The 15,714-nt window shown below is 39.0% G+C and overlaps 2 protein-coding genes across 2 annotated transcripts in view; both read left to right on the top strand.

Annotated features, from left to right (window-relative positions):
- Positions 1 to 7,191: 7,191 nt before the first annotated feature.
- The window catches only part of LOC117618049 (U-box domain-containing protein 52-like), a 12,355-nt gene continuing 3,832 nt past the window's right edge, over positions 7,192 to 15,714 (top strand). The window contains exons 1-9 of the mRNA XM_034347678.1: positions 7,192 to 7,198; positions 10,999 to 11,154; positions 11,497 to 11,591; positions 11,677 to 11,798; positions 12,052 to 12,260; positions 12,528 to 12,775; positions 13,100 to 13,201; positions 13,342 to 13,767; positions 14,042 to 14,756. Of these exons, the coding sequence (XP_034203569.1) occupies positions 7,192 to 7,198; positions 10,999 to 11,154; positions 11,497 to 11,591; positions 11,677 to 11,798; positions 12,052 to 12,260; positions 12,528 to 12,775; positions 13,100 to 13,201; positions 13,342 to 13,767; positions 14,042 to 14,756 (2,080 nt within the window). The remainder of the gene's footprint in view (positions 7,199 to 10,998; positions 11,155 to 11,496; positions 11,592 to 11,676; positions 11,799 to 12,051; positions 12,261 to 12,527; positions 12,776 to 13,099; positions 13,202 to 13,341; positions 13,768 to 14,041; positions 14,757 to 15,714) is intronic.
- Positions 8,564 to 10,238, top strand: LOC117618648 (uncharacterized protein At3g28850). The gene has a single exon (XM_034348319.1). It carries the CDS (start codon positions 8,732 to 8,734, stop codon positions 9,869 to 9,871), a length of 1,140 nt encoding a protein of 379 aa, XP_034204210.1. The 5' UTR covers positions 8,564 to 8,731; the 3' UTR covers positions 9,872 to 10,238.

Below are 15,714 nucleotides of genomic sequence, written 5' to 3'. Positions count from 1 at the left end.
AGGTTTTTCACAAAGGCCTGGAATTGATTATGTGGAAACGTACTCTCCAGTAATGGACACAATTACATTCCGTTACTTAATAAGTTTGGCGGTTTCAGAAAAACTTGAAATGAGACTCATGGATGTCATTACCGCATATCTGTATGGAGAATTGGATACAGATATATACATGAAAGTCCCAGAAGGATTCAAGCAGCCTGAAGCAGCCAGAAATAAACCACGGGGCATGTTCTCAATTAAATTGAGAAGATCATTATATGGGCTAAAACAATCTGGATGAATGTGGTACAATCGTCTCAGTCAGTATTTACTGAAGGAAGGATACACAAATGATCCTATTTGCCCATGTGTGTTTATTAAGAAATCAGAGTCTGGATTTGCGATAGTGGCAGTATATGTCGACGACATGAATCTAATTGGAACTTCTGAAGAGCTTCACAAGACTGCTGATTATCTCAAACGTGAGTTTGAGATGAAAGACCTTGGAAAGACAAAATATTGTCTTGGCTTGCAGATTGAACACAGTGCTAATGGAATTTTGGTGCATCAATCAACTTATACTGAAAAAGTATTGAAACGGTTTGGCATGGATAAAGCCCATCCACTTAGCACTCCAATGGTCGTTCGGTCGCTTGACACTAAGAAAGACCCATATCGTCCAAAAGGGGATGATGAAATGGTCCTTGGTCCAGAAGTACCATATCTTAGTGCAATAGGTGCTTTATTGTACCTAGCACAATGTACCAAACCAGACATATCATTTTCAGTAAATCTGTTAGCAAGGTACAGTTCTGCTCCAACAAGGCGACATTGGACCGGCATCAAACATGTTCTACGATACCTTCGTGGGACAACAGACATGGGCTTATTCTATTCCAGTGAATCGACCAACGCCCAGAGTATTGTTGGTTATGCTGATGCAGGATATCTCTCTGATCCACATCAAGGACGATCACAGACTGGGTATGTATTTACATGTGGAGGAACTGCAATCTCATGGCGCTCAACGAAACAAACACTAGTGGCCACATCTTCCAATCACTCAGAAATACTTGCCCTCCATGAAGCCAGTCGTGAATGCGTTTGGTTAAGGTCGGTGATCCATCACATCCGAAGCACATGTGCCCTACCCTCAGCAACAGACACTCCAACAATCTTGAATGAGGACAATGCAGCTTGTATTGCTCAGATCACATGAGGGTATATCAAGGGTGACAGGATCAAGCACATATCACCAAAGTTTTTCTACACACATGAGCTCCAGAAGAGTCAAAAAGTCCAAGTCAGACAAATCCGCTCAAGCGATAACCTGGCAGATCTCTTCACCAAATCATTGCCAAAATGTACATTCCAAAAATTAGTGCATGGCATCGGATTACGACAACTCTTCAAGCAATCAAGTTGGAGCATGCAAAATCAGGGGGAGCATTCAAGACTCCTCTAACACAGGACATATGCTCGTTGTACTCTTTTTCCTTTGACTCGGGTTTTTCTTAGCAAGGTTTTAACGAGGCAACATGAGCGCATTACCCTTATGTCCCAAAAAAAGTTGTACTCTTTTTCCTTCGCTTAGGTTTTTTCCCACTGGATTTTTCCAAGCAATGTTTTAATGAGGCAACCAATCTAGGGACATGTGGTCTTCAAGGGGGAGTGTTATAAAGAAGTGAAGCCCACATAGATATAGATTTGGGGTATTAGTCAAAAGATGGAATTATGATGTTGGGGAGAAATCATTATGTCTCCCTTAGAAGCTATTTGCTTTGCCTATAAATAGGCATTATTTCTGTTTGTAAACACATACGAATCAGAGAAGAGAATAGAGTCAGAGTCAGAGAAGAAAAGAAATAGTGAAGTCTATCTGAGGAGAAATTCTGTTAATGTAAACACCACAAAGAAAAATATAATTTCACTCATAATATTTCAGTGGTACTTCTCATACTCTGATTATTCTAGTTCTATAACACCAAAACAATTGTAGAACCTGAAAAACATGTGGAAAAATCAACCTAGAATGACGACGACCAGTCGCATTTAGGAAAACTCACTGGCGTGTAATTTGTCTGAAAACGACCAGTCGCAATTCCCTAGCAATCGATCGCTTTCTATGTTTTTTTCCAGAATTTCGACTATGCTTCAAAACGACCAGTTGCACATACTTGGTGACCGATCGCCTCCTGCGACACTTGCATCTTTATGTGAGCCGATTTTTAACAAAGATAGGATTGTGTTTTTTCAAATTTACATAGTGGGTGGGAAGATAAGGTGGTGGGGAAATAGGACAGGTCAGTGAAAATAGCAGCAATCTATCTAATACACGGTTCACTGAATCGAGAAAGAACGAGGAAATTCTAATTAAACCCCTTGGGCTCAATTTATCACATTCGGTAAATACACTAAACAACCCTATTTATTTTTTTCCCCCCAAACCATATGGAGATGTTTCATTAATAAAAATCACCTTGAAGGCTTGTTTGTAAAATGGGTCGGGCTTAGGGTTAGCTTAGGGCCTACCCAATTACGGGCTTTTTTGTCCTGTAAAATGGTAATTAATGTTATATTTAATGGGTCATTATATTCTTTTAAATCTTCTAATTAAATACAAAGCATGATTAATATTAGTTTAATTTATAAAAAATATTATTTATTAATTTAAATATTGGGCTGGGGGCGTATCATTCATGGGCTTAGGAATTGTAGCCCAAGTCCTACTCTTTACGCAAAAGACCCAGGCCAAGCTCGCCTATCAGCCCATAATACAAGGCTAGGTTGGCCCGTAACTCAAAAAATAAGACCGAATTTAGGCTAGCTAATTGGGCTTGGGCCATTTTTACAAGCCCAGTTACAACAGCCATTAAAAGCACAAAAAGGCCCTGACGGGCACCGATTATAAGGACCATAATACTTCCAATGGTGTACAAAAGGTAAACTTATTTGATACTCCCCCAACAACAACCCAAGGTTTACCAAGCTAGCCCAAAATTAGTACCAAATTGGGGTGGGCATGATTCGGCTTGGACAGGTTTTTGTCTCTAATTAGAACCGATTCGGTACTATTCATCTCGTTTCGTTCGGTTCGGCTTTAATTAAAAAAATTAAAAAAACTGTCTGGTTAGGGTTGAACCGGTTCCTGTTCAGTTTTGAACCGAATTATTAAAATTATTATTTTTAATTATTTTTTAATACAATTTTCAACTAAAATTTTATTTTTTTGACTTGAAAATTAATAAATTATTCAATTTCATATAAAAATAAATATTAAAGCTAGAAGAGAGAGATGTTTTGAAATTGAACTTAAATAAATATTAGTTATGAGATTAAATGTAAGAACCCAAACCAAAATATCTAAAAAATTAAGATTTCTTTATTCTACCCAAAAGACGATTTTGCCCTCGCATATTTTAATAGAGGAAAATTTGACTTTTTGATCGGGGATGAATTTGGGAATTTCGTTTGTGCCGTTGCGTAGAGCACGGCGAAACGAGTCCGTAGACACGGAGTAGACCCAAATCGGAGTTTTAACGAAGAAATTACGATCAAAACATCGCGAAGGGCAAAATGGTAATTTGGACAAAAGTCAGATTTTTATCCCTGTTTCTCTCTCTCCCCGCGTCAGCTCTCTCTCTCTCCTTCCTCTCTCTCCCGCGCGCGACCAGCTAGCCCCCCTCCCTTCCAGTCGCTCCCGTCGCCACCTCAGGGCGGCTCGATCTCCGGCAAGGGCACCGTCACCTCCGCCTCGGTCTCGCCGATCTTCCCCGACCAGTCGCCGGCCGTGGGACGCCTGGAAACGATCGGAAACTGCAGATTTCCGACGGAAGTCACCCGAACTTCTCTCCTCTCGATCTCCTCCGTTTCTCAACCAAATCAGTCGAGTGAGGCACCAGGAGTCCAGCTAATCCACAAGAGGGACCTTCGAGAGGTCCAGCTAGCTCGGACCAGCAGTGAGTGGACTTTTCTTTCTTAAAAAGATTTTATAATTATATTTTATATTTGATCTTGAATAAGTGATATAACATGAATTTTATTGTGAAATATCTTTATTTGTTTTTATGAAAATGAGCCGAATAAACAGATTAGAGAGTTTTGATACAGAAAATAATAATTTAGCTCAGTTTCACCAGAGTACAGAAGATATCAGATTTTATCAGAAACAGTTATTTTAGACCACCATGTACCCACTCTCTATTTGGTGATTACCCAGAGTTGGACCGGTGTCGACGAACGTCCGGTCCGATTTTAGTTAGTCAGTGCACTTGACTTGCCTCACGAGTTTCGGGGACGCTCGAACCTTGAGTGCCAGGATTTGCGGCTCGGCAGACTTGGTGTCCCTAGACCTGCCAGGATTGCGGCTCTGTGTCCCCGAGACCTGCCAGGATTGCTGATCAGGCTGACTACGGTCCCCTGCATCCTGCCTGAGCGACTCGAGTGACTTGGTGTCATCAAGGACCTGCCGGCGGATCAGGCTGATCATAGTCCCTTGATTTCGCCAGTTTGCGGCTCGGGTAGCCTGTGTGACGCCCGAGACCTGCCAGGGAATTGACGGCTATCAGGGGTACAATTAGGTGGCAGTTTTAAAGAATTTTTAAGTTTTTTAATACAGTTATTATTTCATGCATTTCTATCAGTATTTTTAATACTCCGTATATGTTACTCGAATATATTGTGCATATTATGTGAACATTTATGTAATTATGTTTATTTACGTTTAATTGAATATCTCGAGTTGATTATGAGCAGATTATAGTTTTATATCCCTATGTTTTTCAAACGGGGGTTATTATGTTCTAAATGGTTTTCTCTAACATTATTTTTGTCCACTCACAATTTTTAACCTGTTTTTCGCCCCCAGCAGCCGTAGAAGAAGGGAGGGAACCACCCAGGCCATATCCTAGCTCCCGTCCCACCACCAAAGTGTAGGAACTCGTTGTAATTTCTTTGTAAATCCTGTAAATCTATATAGAACTGCTCTGATATCTTGTTGAACATAAGGAACTGAGGTTGAAATCTATTGTTGATTTAGTCTGGCTGTTGGTAGGATTTTTGAGACTGTTTGACAGGTGGAAGACTTTGGGTATGGTCAAAATACAGGGGAGACTCTGCCGAATTTTCGGCAGAAGTCGGAAGCAAATTTTAAGAAATTTCATAAAGGAAGGGGTAAAAAGGTCATTCATGCCCGACATTTGCCAGGTGTCGGACACGCACAGGATTCGGCTCGGTTTCCAAAGCAAAAATTGGGTCGGGTCCTGTCATTAAAAATATAGCATTGAATATAAATAAATATTGAAATTATATATTTTTTAATTTGACCGGTTCGGTTCGGCCTAGTTCGATTTTTGAAGACATAGAACCGGAACCAAAACCAGTCCTAACTGGTCCGTTTCGGTTTTTGACCAATTGATGACGTTTCGGTCAACTCGGTTTTTTTTTCCGGTGCAGTTCGACTCTGCTTTCCAGTTTGCTGGTTTGAATGCCCACCCCTAGTATCAATCACAAGGACTAGAAAAACCATTTTGGTCATATTGATCTCAAGTTATACTATTACGACTCATTAGCCATTTTTCGGAACCAGCATACCAACTTCGGGGTTTTAGGTTCACTGGGCTTAGAACCATTGTACTTGTAATTGAAATTGTATGACAACTTAAATCCAGTAAAGTCCAATAAGCACAATAACAAGGCATGGACGGCCACAGGGGGGGATATAGGTCTCGCACATGTTAGATCATTATAAAAGCAACTTTATACATCTCGTCACATTAGAGTTGGGGCATATTTGAGATTGAGAGATTGAGATCCAGATCTTGTATTCTGTGAAGCTAAAATCGGCTGCTCTAGGGAGAGAATTGCTAGCACTACCATCTCTAGAGTACTCATATTCATCTCAAGAATAAGCTTGGTGTTGAGACTTACAAGTCACATTCTTTTGTGGTTTTATGAGAATCTATCAAAGTGGAGTGGGGAGAGACTTCAAGCTTCAAATATGTGTTGGAGCTTAAAGATACACCTAACTAGTCAGGGTAGAGTGAGCCGTGTCGGGCCCATCCATTTAGAAAATCATCAATCCTGACCTAAATCCACGGACCAAGCCCATATGGGTTCGAATCAGTCTTGTGTCGGGTCACTGAAAGGACTGATATGGGCCCAACCAAAATTGACTTATGTATTGTATTTTTTTTATAATTTTTTTTTCACAACTTCATTTAAATATTTTTTATAATTATGTATATACTAATAAAATTTATTTATTAAAAAAATTATTTTAAAAAAAGAAAAAACAGAGGTCAATAACTTTCTTTAAAGTACATTTAAATAGAAAATTGCTAGATTATTATTTGGGTTTTAAAAATTGAAACTTGAAAAACAAAATCATTATTTTTTATATATAAAGAAAATAATAATTTTTAATATATATTATTAGTGAAAAGAAATAGACTTGAATTTAAGATATATGTGTAATAATATTAATTTTTTTTTTCTCTAGAACAAGTATAGTTTAATAAATGGGCTTTAAACAAGCTAGTTCTTTGGATTTCTAGGTAGCACGGCCCGGCCCGACCTATTGGACCTAGTTACTTCATCCTGGCAGAGCCCAAAGATACGAGTCATGCCGTATTGAGTTTTACTTAAGCGGGCTGTGCTCGTGCCGTACTCAGGCCGGCCCAGTCCATTTGACACCTCTTTTTTTGAAAATTGGACTCAAGGCAATGGATCAACTACAAAGAAAGGGATATTAATTATGTTCCCCTCCTTTAACATAATGGCTCTCTTCTGTTTCTCTCTCACAGGATCTTGAGTTGACATGCATAAACAACTTACAAGTAGAAATCCTTCATAATTCTAGAGAAGAGCTACTTTCAGTTCAGTAAAGCACATCACATGCCAAATTATACGAGTTTGATGCCTTAATTGCTGTAAATTTTCCACAGCAAGGTACTATTAATGGATTTGACTTCTTGTACCCTTACAGAAATAGAAATATTTTGTGGAACGATGGTTATGTTCATTGACACGTGTCAAGTGTTGAGAATTGTAAAGATGATGGAATCAAGGCAATATAATCACATCCTAAAGTCAAAGTAAACAATATATACAGCTAGCAAGTAAGGGAAAGAATCCTGGGATATTCAAGCTGATGGGGATGAAGTACACATGAGCTTGGACCGAAAGGAAGAGAAAATTGGAGTTAAGAGCCCTATGATAAGTATATCTGCAAACTAATTGGAAGAATTAACAAAATGAATTCACAAGAAACCTTCGGAAACTAATTCGTAGATGAAGTGATAAGAAACCTGAATATGCTTTGTTCTTGGATGAAAAATGGGATTGGTAGCTAATTGAGTGCCTGCCCATATTGTCAGAATATAAAAAAAGGAAATATAATAATAAATTGTTATAAAATAGACAGAGTATGAAAGTACCACTGAATATTAGGGTGGAATTGTATTTGTTCTTATGGTTTTACATTGATAGAATTTTCTCTCTCAAATAAAACTTTCTAACTCTCAGATTTCTCTTTCTTTTCTCTTCGGATTGGTATGTATCAAAGCCTGAAAATTGCCTCTATTTATAGGCAGATGATATATGCTTCACAACCAGAGCATTCACTCAACAACATTAACTCATAATTGCTTATTACTATTTGTGAATAGAAACTAAGCATATAAGTCTTCATCTTTCCGTAAAACATGGTATTTCACTCAATGTTGCTCCTCATTTTCAACATGTGAGCCATCCATTATTTACAATATAAATCATTTTTTTCCTTACCTAAAAAGAACTATGCCTAAATTTCTGGAACCTGAGTATTGCTAAAATATGAATATGGTTTGAATACTTTGGGTTGTTCTTTATTCTTCTCCATAAAGAGGTATATATAGGAGTTTACATATGAAGGTTATACAAGGAATTAGATATGGTAAAGAATTAGAAAAGTATCTCATAATTGTGCAATGATTTATCACTTATATAAAAAATAGAAAAGTAAATTTCTTAATTAATCAAGGAAGTAAATCTCCTTGATTAATTAGGAGACTGACATCAACAAATATATTGAGCTTAGTTTTATTTAATTGCCCTATTGCGATTCGTGTTCTAAGTAATAAAATTTCTTCTAAAGAAAAACAAGACATTGTCCCAATGGTTCACATTCAGATCATTATCATCAATCTAGCTCAAATCCAACATCTCAAATAATGATTATCCACACGATTTACGACAAAGTTTCTCCTTATCAAGGAAGTGGAAAAAACAAGTGATTAAAGCAAACGAGAAATTGTGCACACTCGACTCAAGTGGCCCCAATTGTCAATTATTATGACCGTTAGCCGCACACTTCCGCTACCTCACCAGTGCATCACAACGTGAACACCTCATAGCCTCCGTGCCAGACACGTGTCTTTCAACTTTTCTAACGTAACATTGTGCGCCATAATAACCACGTGGCGTACAACTATAAGCTATGGTCTTCTCTTATCCTGTTCCTGGCCGCACAGGATCGCTTCCAACGTTTTCGAATTTTAAAATGGCAAAAAAAACTTTGTAGCCGTTGAAGTTGGAAAGCGCTGTGTCTGTAAGCACCAAAGGTCAAGGTGGAGAAGAAGCAGCTTAGCTCACACAGCTTCTTCACTGTCATCTCTCAATCTCTCTGACCTCTCTTCAAACTTCAAAAATAATCCATTTCTGGTTTGAAGCATCCTTTTCTTGGTTCAGATTTTGGAAGCTTTGCTGGGCAACAATGAAGGGAGTGAAAGGAAAGTTCCTGAAGAAGTTGAAGTCAATCCGGCCTGCTGGGTATTTGAAGCCACAAGATCGAATTCTTCAGGTAAGTGCGTCAGATGGGTATTATGTAGATTCTTATCCCAAGATCTCAGATCTCAAAGTTCAGGCCCAGTTGGTTTCCATGGAAACAGAGCAGAAGAAAATGAAAGAGAATGTTTTGACCGAGCAAGAGCCTGATGTTATTGACGTCGCTGAGCTTATGAAAGACCTTGAAGATGAAGAATCAGGGCCTGAGGATGATTTGGACGACAAGGAAAACATCCGGCCAAAAATGAAGGCAAAAAACTCAATGGCATTCAAGGAAAATTTGATGAGAACAGAGCACAATTTGGGGGAAAACAGAGCTCTTGAAGCTTCAGAAGAATCGTTGCCCGGGCCGGATCGTGGTAGACAAATCCCTTTCTCGGAGATTGACATCTCATCTTTTCGCAGACCGGACTTAAACTCCGGTAGCCTCTTTGACCCGAACCTACTCGCAGCCTTTCAGCAAGCCGTGATGGAATATATGAAGTTGAGTGAAGCAGAGAGAATATCAAGAAGAAGCGAAAAACAGAATCTTGAATCCAATGTAGTTGAGCCAGAGCCGGAGCCGGAGCCGCCTTCAAATGAAGAACCTCTATTGTGCTTCGAGGAGAAGTGTGTGCCTGGGAGTTCGGATTCATCAGTAATTCTGTACTCAACAACCCTTCGAGGTATTCGAAAGACCTTCGATGACTGCAACAGCGTTCGGTTTCTTTTGGAGAGCTTTCGGGTGGTGTTTTACGAGCGGGATGTGTCTATGCACATGGAATTCAGAGAAGAGCTGTGGCAAGTTTTGGACTGTAAAGCAGTGCCTCCTAAGCTTTTCATAAAGGGGAGATATATTGGTGGAGCAGAGGAGGTTTTGACGCTTCATGAGCAAGGAAAGCTTAAGCCACTCTTCCATGGAGTCCCGATCGATCGGTCTATTGGCCCGTGTGAAGCTTGTGATGGAGTTCGATTTGTGGTTTGTTTCAAATGCAGTGGCAGCTGCAAAGTGATTGGCCAAGAGGGCCAGTCAGACAAGTGCTCAGTGTGCAATGAAAATGGGTTGATTATATGTCCCTTGTGTTGCTAACTTGCTGAAGAAAGAAGCTTGTTTCTGAGATTCTTGTTGTAGCTCCTTGTACTGTGTATCTTAATATTTTGATTCTTTTTAGAACATTATATATCATATTCTTTTGATTCTTTTAGAACTTTATATATCATATTCTTTTGATTCTTTTTTGTGCTGGTTTGGAGAATAAATGGAAGTGTCTGGCAAGGGATTTGTGGATTTGTAGCTCAAGTGATTGATAGCATTCACCCACCCGGACACCCGAGTTCCACTATTCGATTCTCACATCCCCAATGTGGCAGCATATGTAAACTGTTTTGTAGATTAAAATCAGCCTTGTCCACATTTACTATGTAAACTTTCATGGATATATAATAAATTGAGCATATTGGGGAGTTTTCTGTTGCATTATGAAGTAGTGAAAAGTGGGGATCTGAATCATTCAGTCTTTTTTCTTTTCTTTTTTGTGTTTTTTTAACATGAATCATTCTGTCTTTTATCCAACAAAAATTGGATCAAGGAACAAAATTCTGTTATATAATTTCTAGTTATCCTTTCCGTCTTTTATTATTTTGTTTCAACTTTATACTGCCTTCAGTGACAAAAAGATATTCCACACAAAAGTTATTTCTGTTTTCAAAATGAACTAAAAATAGATGGGAAAGGCTAACATTATAACTCTTTTTTTTTCTCGAACACACAAAAATTGTCGGATTAGAGGCTAAATTTTTTTTTTTCCTTTGGAAATACAAAGACAATTACAACAAAGATCCACGACATATCTTGCCACCATACAAATCGCATCAGAGGGTAATTGATGTGTGAAACAAGTGCATGATTAATTCAACAGAACAGAAAAAACACACTCACAACAACCAAACTGTCTTCTTACATCAAAAGAAAAGGGAACAAAAAATTATCTGTTGGTCAAATCAGTTTCTGTAATGTGGTTTAGTAACAAAGCTGATAGAAAGGCATTGCCAGTTGTCTGCAAAGGTGATAGAAGAAGCTTTCTCCATGCATATATATATTGATTGAGAGGTTCTTCCAGGGTCATCTGCTTAATTAGTTTCTTAATTAATTTCAGAGTGAGTTAATTTTGATTCATTAATCATAGATTATTATTAGAGTTAAGGAAATGGGAAGAGGGACAGCAGAAACTAAAGCAGCAGATGAGGCGGTGGCATTGGCAATAGACAAGGACAAAGGAAGCCAGCATGCTATCAAATGGGCTGTTGATCATCTTCTCACCAAGGGCCAACCTCTCACCCTCCTCCATGTCAAACATACCCTTCCCAATCATGGTAAATCTCTCTCTCTCTCTCTCTCTCTCTCTCATGCATGATCATGAGGGTGATCTTCATGTTATTAGTGTACATAGTCACAGGCCTTGACCATACTTCTGACATGGATGAAATTCATGCACAACTCATCCACGTATTTGGCTCTCACCTTTCCGAAGAAAGATGTAGTCATCAAATATGATACATGTAACGTTACTCATTGTTCCATTACATGAAACACATAAAATAATTGCATATTCTTACAAACATTTGAATTTTGCTCTTGATAGTTTGCATTTCTCTGTCTCCCGAATTTCTGATCCTCCGTTTTCCTCATCCTATGCATAGTTTCAGTCTCCGAAGAGGGGGAGGAAGGGGAAAATGTATACAAAAAACCGGTTGATGCTGAAACCAAAGAGCTGTTTCTTCCCTTCCGTTCCTTTTGCAAGAAAAAGTTGGTGAGTTTCTGGTCCGTAGGCAGCTTTATTTTATATTTGATGAAGTTTCCGGTCCCTAGGTAGTTTAATTTGATCTTTGCTGCAGATAAAGTGCCATGAAGTCGTAGTTGAGGCTGTCGATATACCGAAAGCTCTCATCAACTATGTTATCTCTAATTCAATTGAGATTTTGGTACTTGGTGCACCATCAAGACATAGTTTTTTCAGGTAATTTTTATTTACTTGCATTCCATTTGGGATTTGGTTAATGATTCAGACTGTCCATTTCAAAATCGTTTAGTTATTTGATTATCGTGGCTAAGTATTTTCAATTCGGCTAACTTTTTACAAAGATTTCTTTTGTGAATGTGTGCCTAAGAACCGGACAGTTCGAATCACTAAACTACATTGCTCAAAGAATTTCCAACGAAATAATTACACGTGCATTGACATTACATTAATTTTGTTTCAAATACATCAGATCCTTCAAAGTAACAGATGTTCCCAGTTGTGTGATAAAAGGGGTACCGAATTTTTGCACTCTGTATGTCATTGGCAAAGGCAAGATCTCCAATGTGCAAACAGCTACCATTCCACCACCCAAAAAAGCTCGTAACCAAATTCATAAACAATCCAGCAAAGTTTCCGAATCAAATGGTACGCAATCCATGCGTAAACAGCAACCAAGAGGTTAATTTCTTTCTGTAATTCTAGCACTGATCATGTTCTTCCCCAACTCGAATGATCCTGCGATTTTCGCTCTTTACTCACTCAAGTTTCTCTGATTAATGCAGAATCAGGAAAGAGGACACATTCTGCACCCGATAGCCTGATGGTAGATGACACTGAAATCAAGTAAGCTCTGATAAATGCTCTTCAAATGAAGGTATTATGTGAATAGAATACAATATTTGATGAGAAGACTGACCTCACGATGCAGGTCACCCTTCACAAGAGGACGAGCTTCAATGAACAACTCATATGACCATTCGCCAGAGAGTACCGATATATCGTTTGTGAGCAGTGGAAGGCCAAGTATTGATCGCATGTTCACCCCTCGAAAATCGATTAGTCCAGAATTTGACAACCGAAGCTCTGCGTCATCTTACTCGAGACGCCAGTTTATTGACAAGAGCTCTTCCCCACAAGACTTCTCATCATCCTCAATGGAAAGTGGAAAATCATGGTCATCATCACACAACATGGTAAGACAATTTCCCACCATAAGTAAACTTGGAAGCACCACGAATCTAATCGCCTTGGAGCATGCCAAAACTTAAAATTTTTAAGTCAGGAGCAGATTTAGATGTTTCCATTTGTTCAATAAGTACCGATATCTCGAATCAACCGATAAATATATCTCAGTTGTACTAGTTGAGATAGTACAAATCGCAGTGCTCAACTTTATTAAGTAGTTCTAATTGATTTCAGGCCATGACAAAAAAAGACGTGCATTTATTACAGTAACATACATATGCATGCAAAATTAGTTCAGAGTATTAATCTGTAGTTTGCCTTAAAAATAATAGGATGAAGTGGAAGCCGAGATGTGGAGGCTCAAGCTAGAGCTCAAGCAAACAATGGACGTGTACAAAATGGCCTGCAAGGAGGCGGTCACGTTAAATCATGAGGTATGATGTGAAACCTTATTTGAGCATAAAATTTGTTCATGTTTTATTATCATCTCCAGAATACGAATTTTGCGAAACATCAGATAGCTAGACCGAAAAACGACTCATTCCAATATGAACTCTGATGACAACCATGACAGGCACAGGAACTTGACCGATGGAAATCGGAGGAGGAACATAGATTAAATGAGGCACACATAACAGAGGAAGCTGCATTGGCACTAATAAAGAAGGAGAGAGAGAAATGTAAGGCAGCCATGGAGGCGGCAGAAGCAGCTCAAAGGATTGCTGAATTGGAAGCACATAAAAGGAGGAATGCGGAAATGAAAGCCCTTAAAGAAGCAGAAGAGAGGAACCAGGCAACAGAAGCAAGGGCATATAATCTAAGGTACAGGAAATACACAATTGAGGAGATTGAAGCAGGAACAAATAAATTTTCACAAACTGACAAGGTTGGAGAAGGAGGCTATGGGCCAGTATACAGGGGTGAACTGGATCACACACAAGTGGCAGTCAAAATTCTACGTCCAGGTGCAGCGCAAGGACATTCGCAGTTCCAACAAGAGGTTTGTGATCGTTTACATATCCAACTTTTAACTGGTATCTTCAAATATACAGCACATTCTTCAGATTCTTAGCACATAAACAACATAAACAAGGGGAAATACTGATATTTAGCAATTCCCATCTTGAATTCAACGACCCAATAGGAAGCCTAATAGTTCAAATAGAAAATGCTAGGATTACTGATATTTCTTAATTTCACAAGCTAGGCACTTATATCTTCTAACCCTTTTTTTTTTTATCGTGTATTTTTCTTGATATTTCCTAATTATGCAGGTTGAAGTATTGAGCTGCATACGACATCCGAACATGGTTCTCCTTCTTGGAGCCTGCCCAGAGTATGGCTGTCTGGTCTATGAGTACATGGCTAATGGGAGCTTAGAAGACCGTCTCTTCCAGCGAGGTAACACCCCAGTTATTCCTTGGCAGCTAAGGTTCCGAATCTCTGCAGAAATTGCCACTGGGCTTTTGTTCCTTCACCAGTCCAAGCCAGAGCCACTTGTACACCGTGACCTAAAACCCGGCAACATTTTGCTAGACCATAACTATGTTAGCAAGATTAGTGATGTAGGTCTGGCCAGGCTTGTTCCTCCATCAGTAGCCGACTCTGTCACTCAATATCGAATGACGTCAACAGCTGGAACATTCTGTTATATCGACCCAGAGTATCAGCAAACCGGCATGCTTGGAACAAAATCTGATATCTACTCGCTTGGGGTCATGCTTCTACAAATAATAACTGCCAAACCGCCGATGGGTTTGGCTCATCATGTTGAGCTGGCTATTGAGCTAGGGACCTTTGCTGAGATGCTTGACCCTGCTGTTCCTGACTGGCCAATTGAGGAAGCCTTGAGCTTTGCCAAGTTATCTTTACAGTGTACTGAAATGAGGCGAAAAGACAGACCTGATCTTGCCAAGGTTGTGCTACCTGAGCTTAACAGATTGAGAGCACTCGCTGAAGATAGCATGCATTACAACATGCTTGGTGGTTGTGGTGGTGGAGTATACTTATCAAGACAAGGCTCAATTTCCAGAAAACAAGTGAGTTTTGTAACATTAATCTAGCATTGTACTTAAAGGAACTGCACAAATAATTCTTTCTTGGAAGATCAAAGATCAAAGCAGGCAAACCCTTCATGCTAGACTTCCATTAAATTATTTCATGCAACCCTGCAGCTCATATAACCTCTGAAGGCTTCACAATATAGTTGGTTTCTTTGGATGTCTTCGTCGAACTTTAATTTTATCTTTTTTCTTCTCTTTAGGATGTGCTGAGTGACATGCATCTACCAAGATCTGGATATAATAGTTCAAGGAGCCATTCAAGCACATCATCTTAGCAGGAAGGAGACTATCCTCGGATTCAGAAACTTCTCGTCAGTAAAAGTCAAATAAGCTTTCCAATTTTCTTGATGCACATCTTACAAGAAGAGAACTAGTGAGAGAGAACTTGATCCTAACCAACATGAAAAGTCAGCTGAATAAGCAGAGTTTATGATTCAGAACTATTAGTGGAGTTAGTAACAATGGTTATGTGTTCTTAAAGTTGTTAGTATAAATGGTCACAAGAGGTGGGAAACGAGATAAACTTGTATGAAAGATAAATTTATTGATTGTACAAATGGACTTCCTTGAATAATAAGGGCATTTTACAGAGGCTCCATTTGGAAATTTCTTTCATTCATCTATCCTAAACTTGATAGAAAAATTTTGCACAAAACTGGCAGAGGAAAAATGAAAATGTCTTTGAAGCCCCAAGGTCATAAACTTGTTATGTAATAATGACAACAAAACTGATTCTGACCGGGCCCTCTCAGAATCACTTATGAAGATAAGCACTCCGCAAGTGGAACTGTTTGGAAGTGATTCTAGGTTCATCCACACCATTCTTCATCCACTAAGCACGATCCACTCCTAAAGTTTACAAGGGTTTCTAAAGAATCAATTTT

Source organism: Prunus dulcis, chromosome 2, assembly GCF_902201215.1.
Source record: "Prunus dulcis chromosome 2, ALMONDv2, whole genome shotgun sequence".
NCBI classification, from domain to species: domain Eukaryota; kingdom Viridiplantae; phylum Streptophyta; class Magnoliopsida; order Rosales; family Rosaceae; genus Prunus; species Prunus dulcis.
This window is presented reverse-complemented; position numbering and strand designations above follow the sequence as displayed.

Coding starts and splice junctions, on each gene's coding strand:
- LOC117618648 (XM_034348319.1), top strand. CDS start 8,732: ATGAAGGGAGTGAAAGGAAAGTTCCTGAAGAAGTTGAAGTCAATCCGG.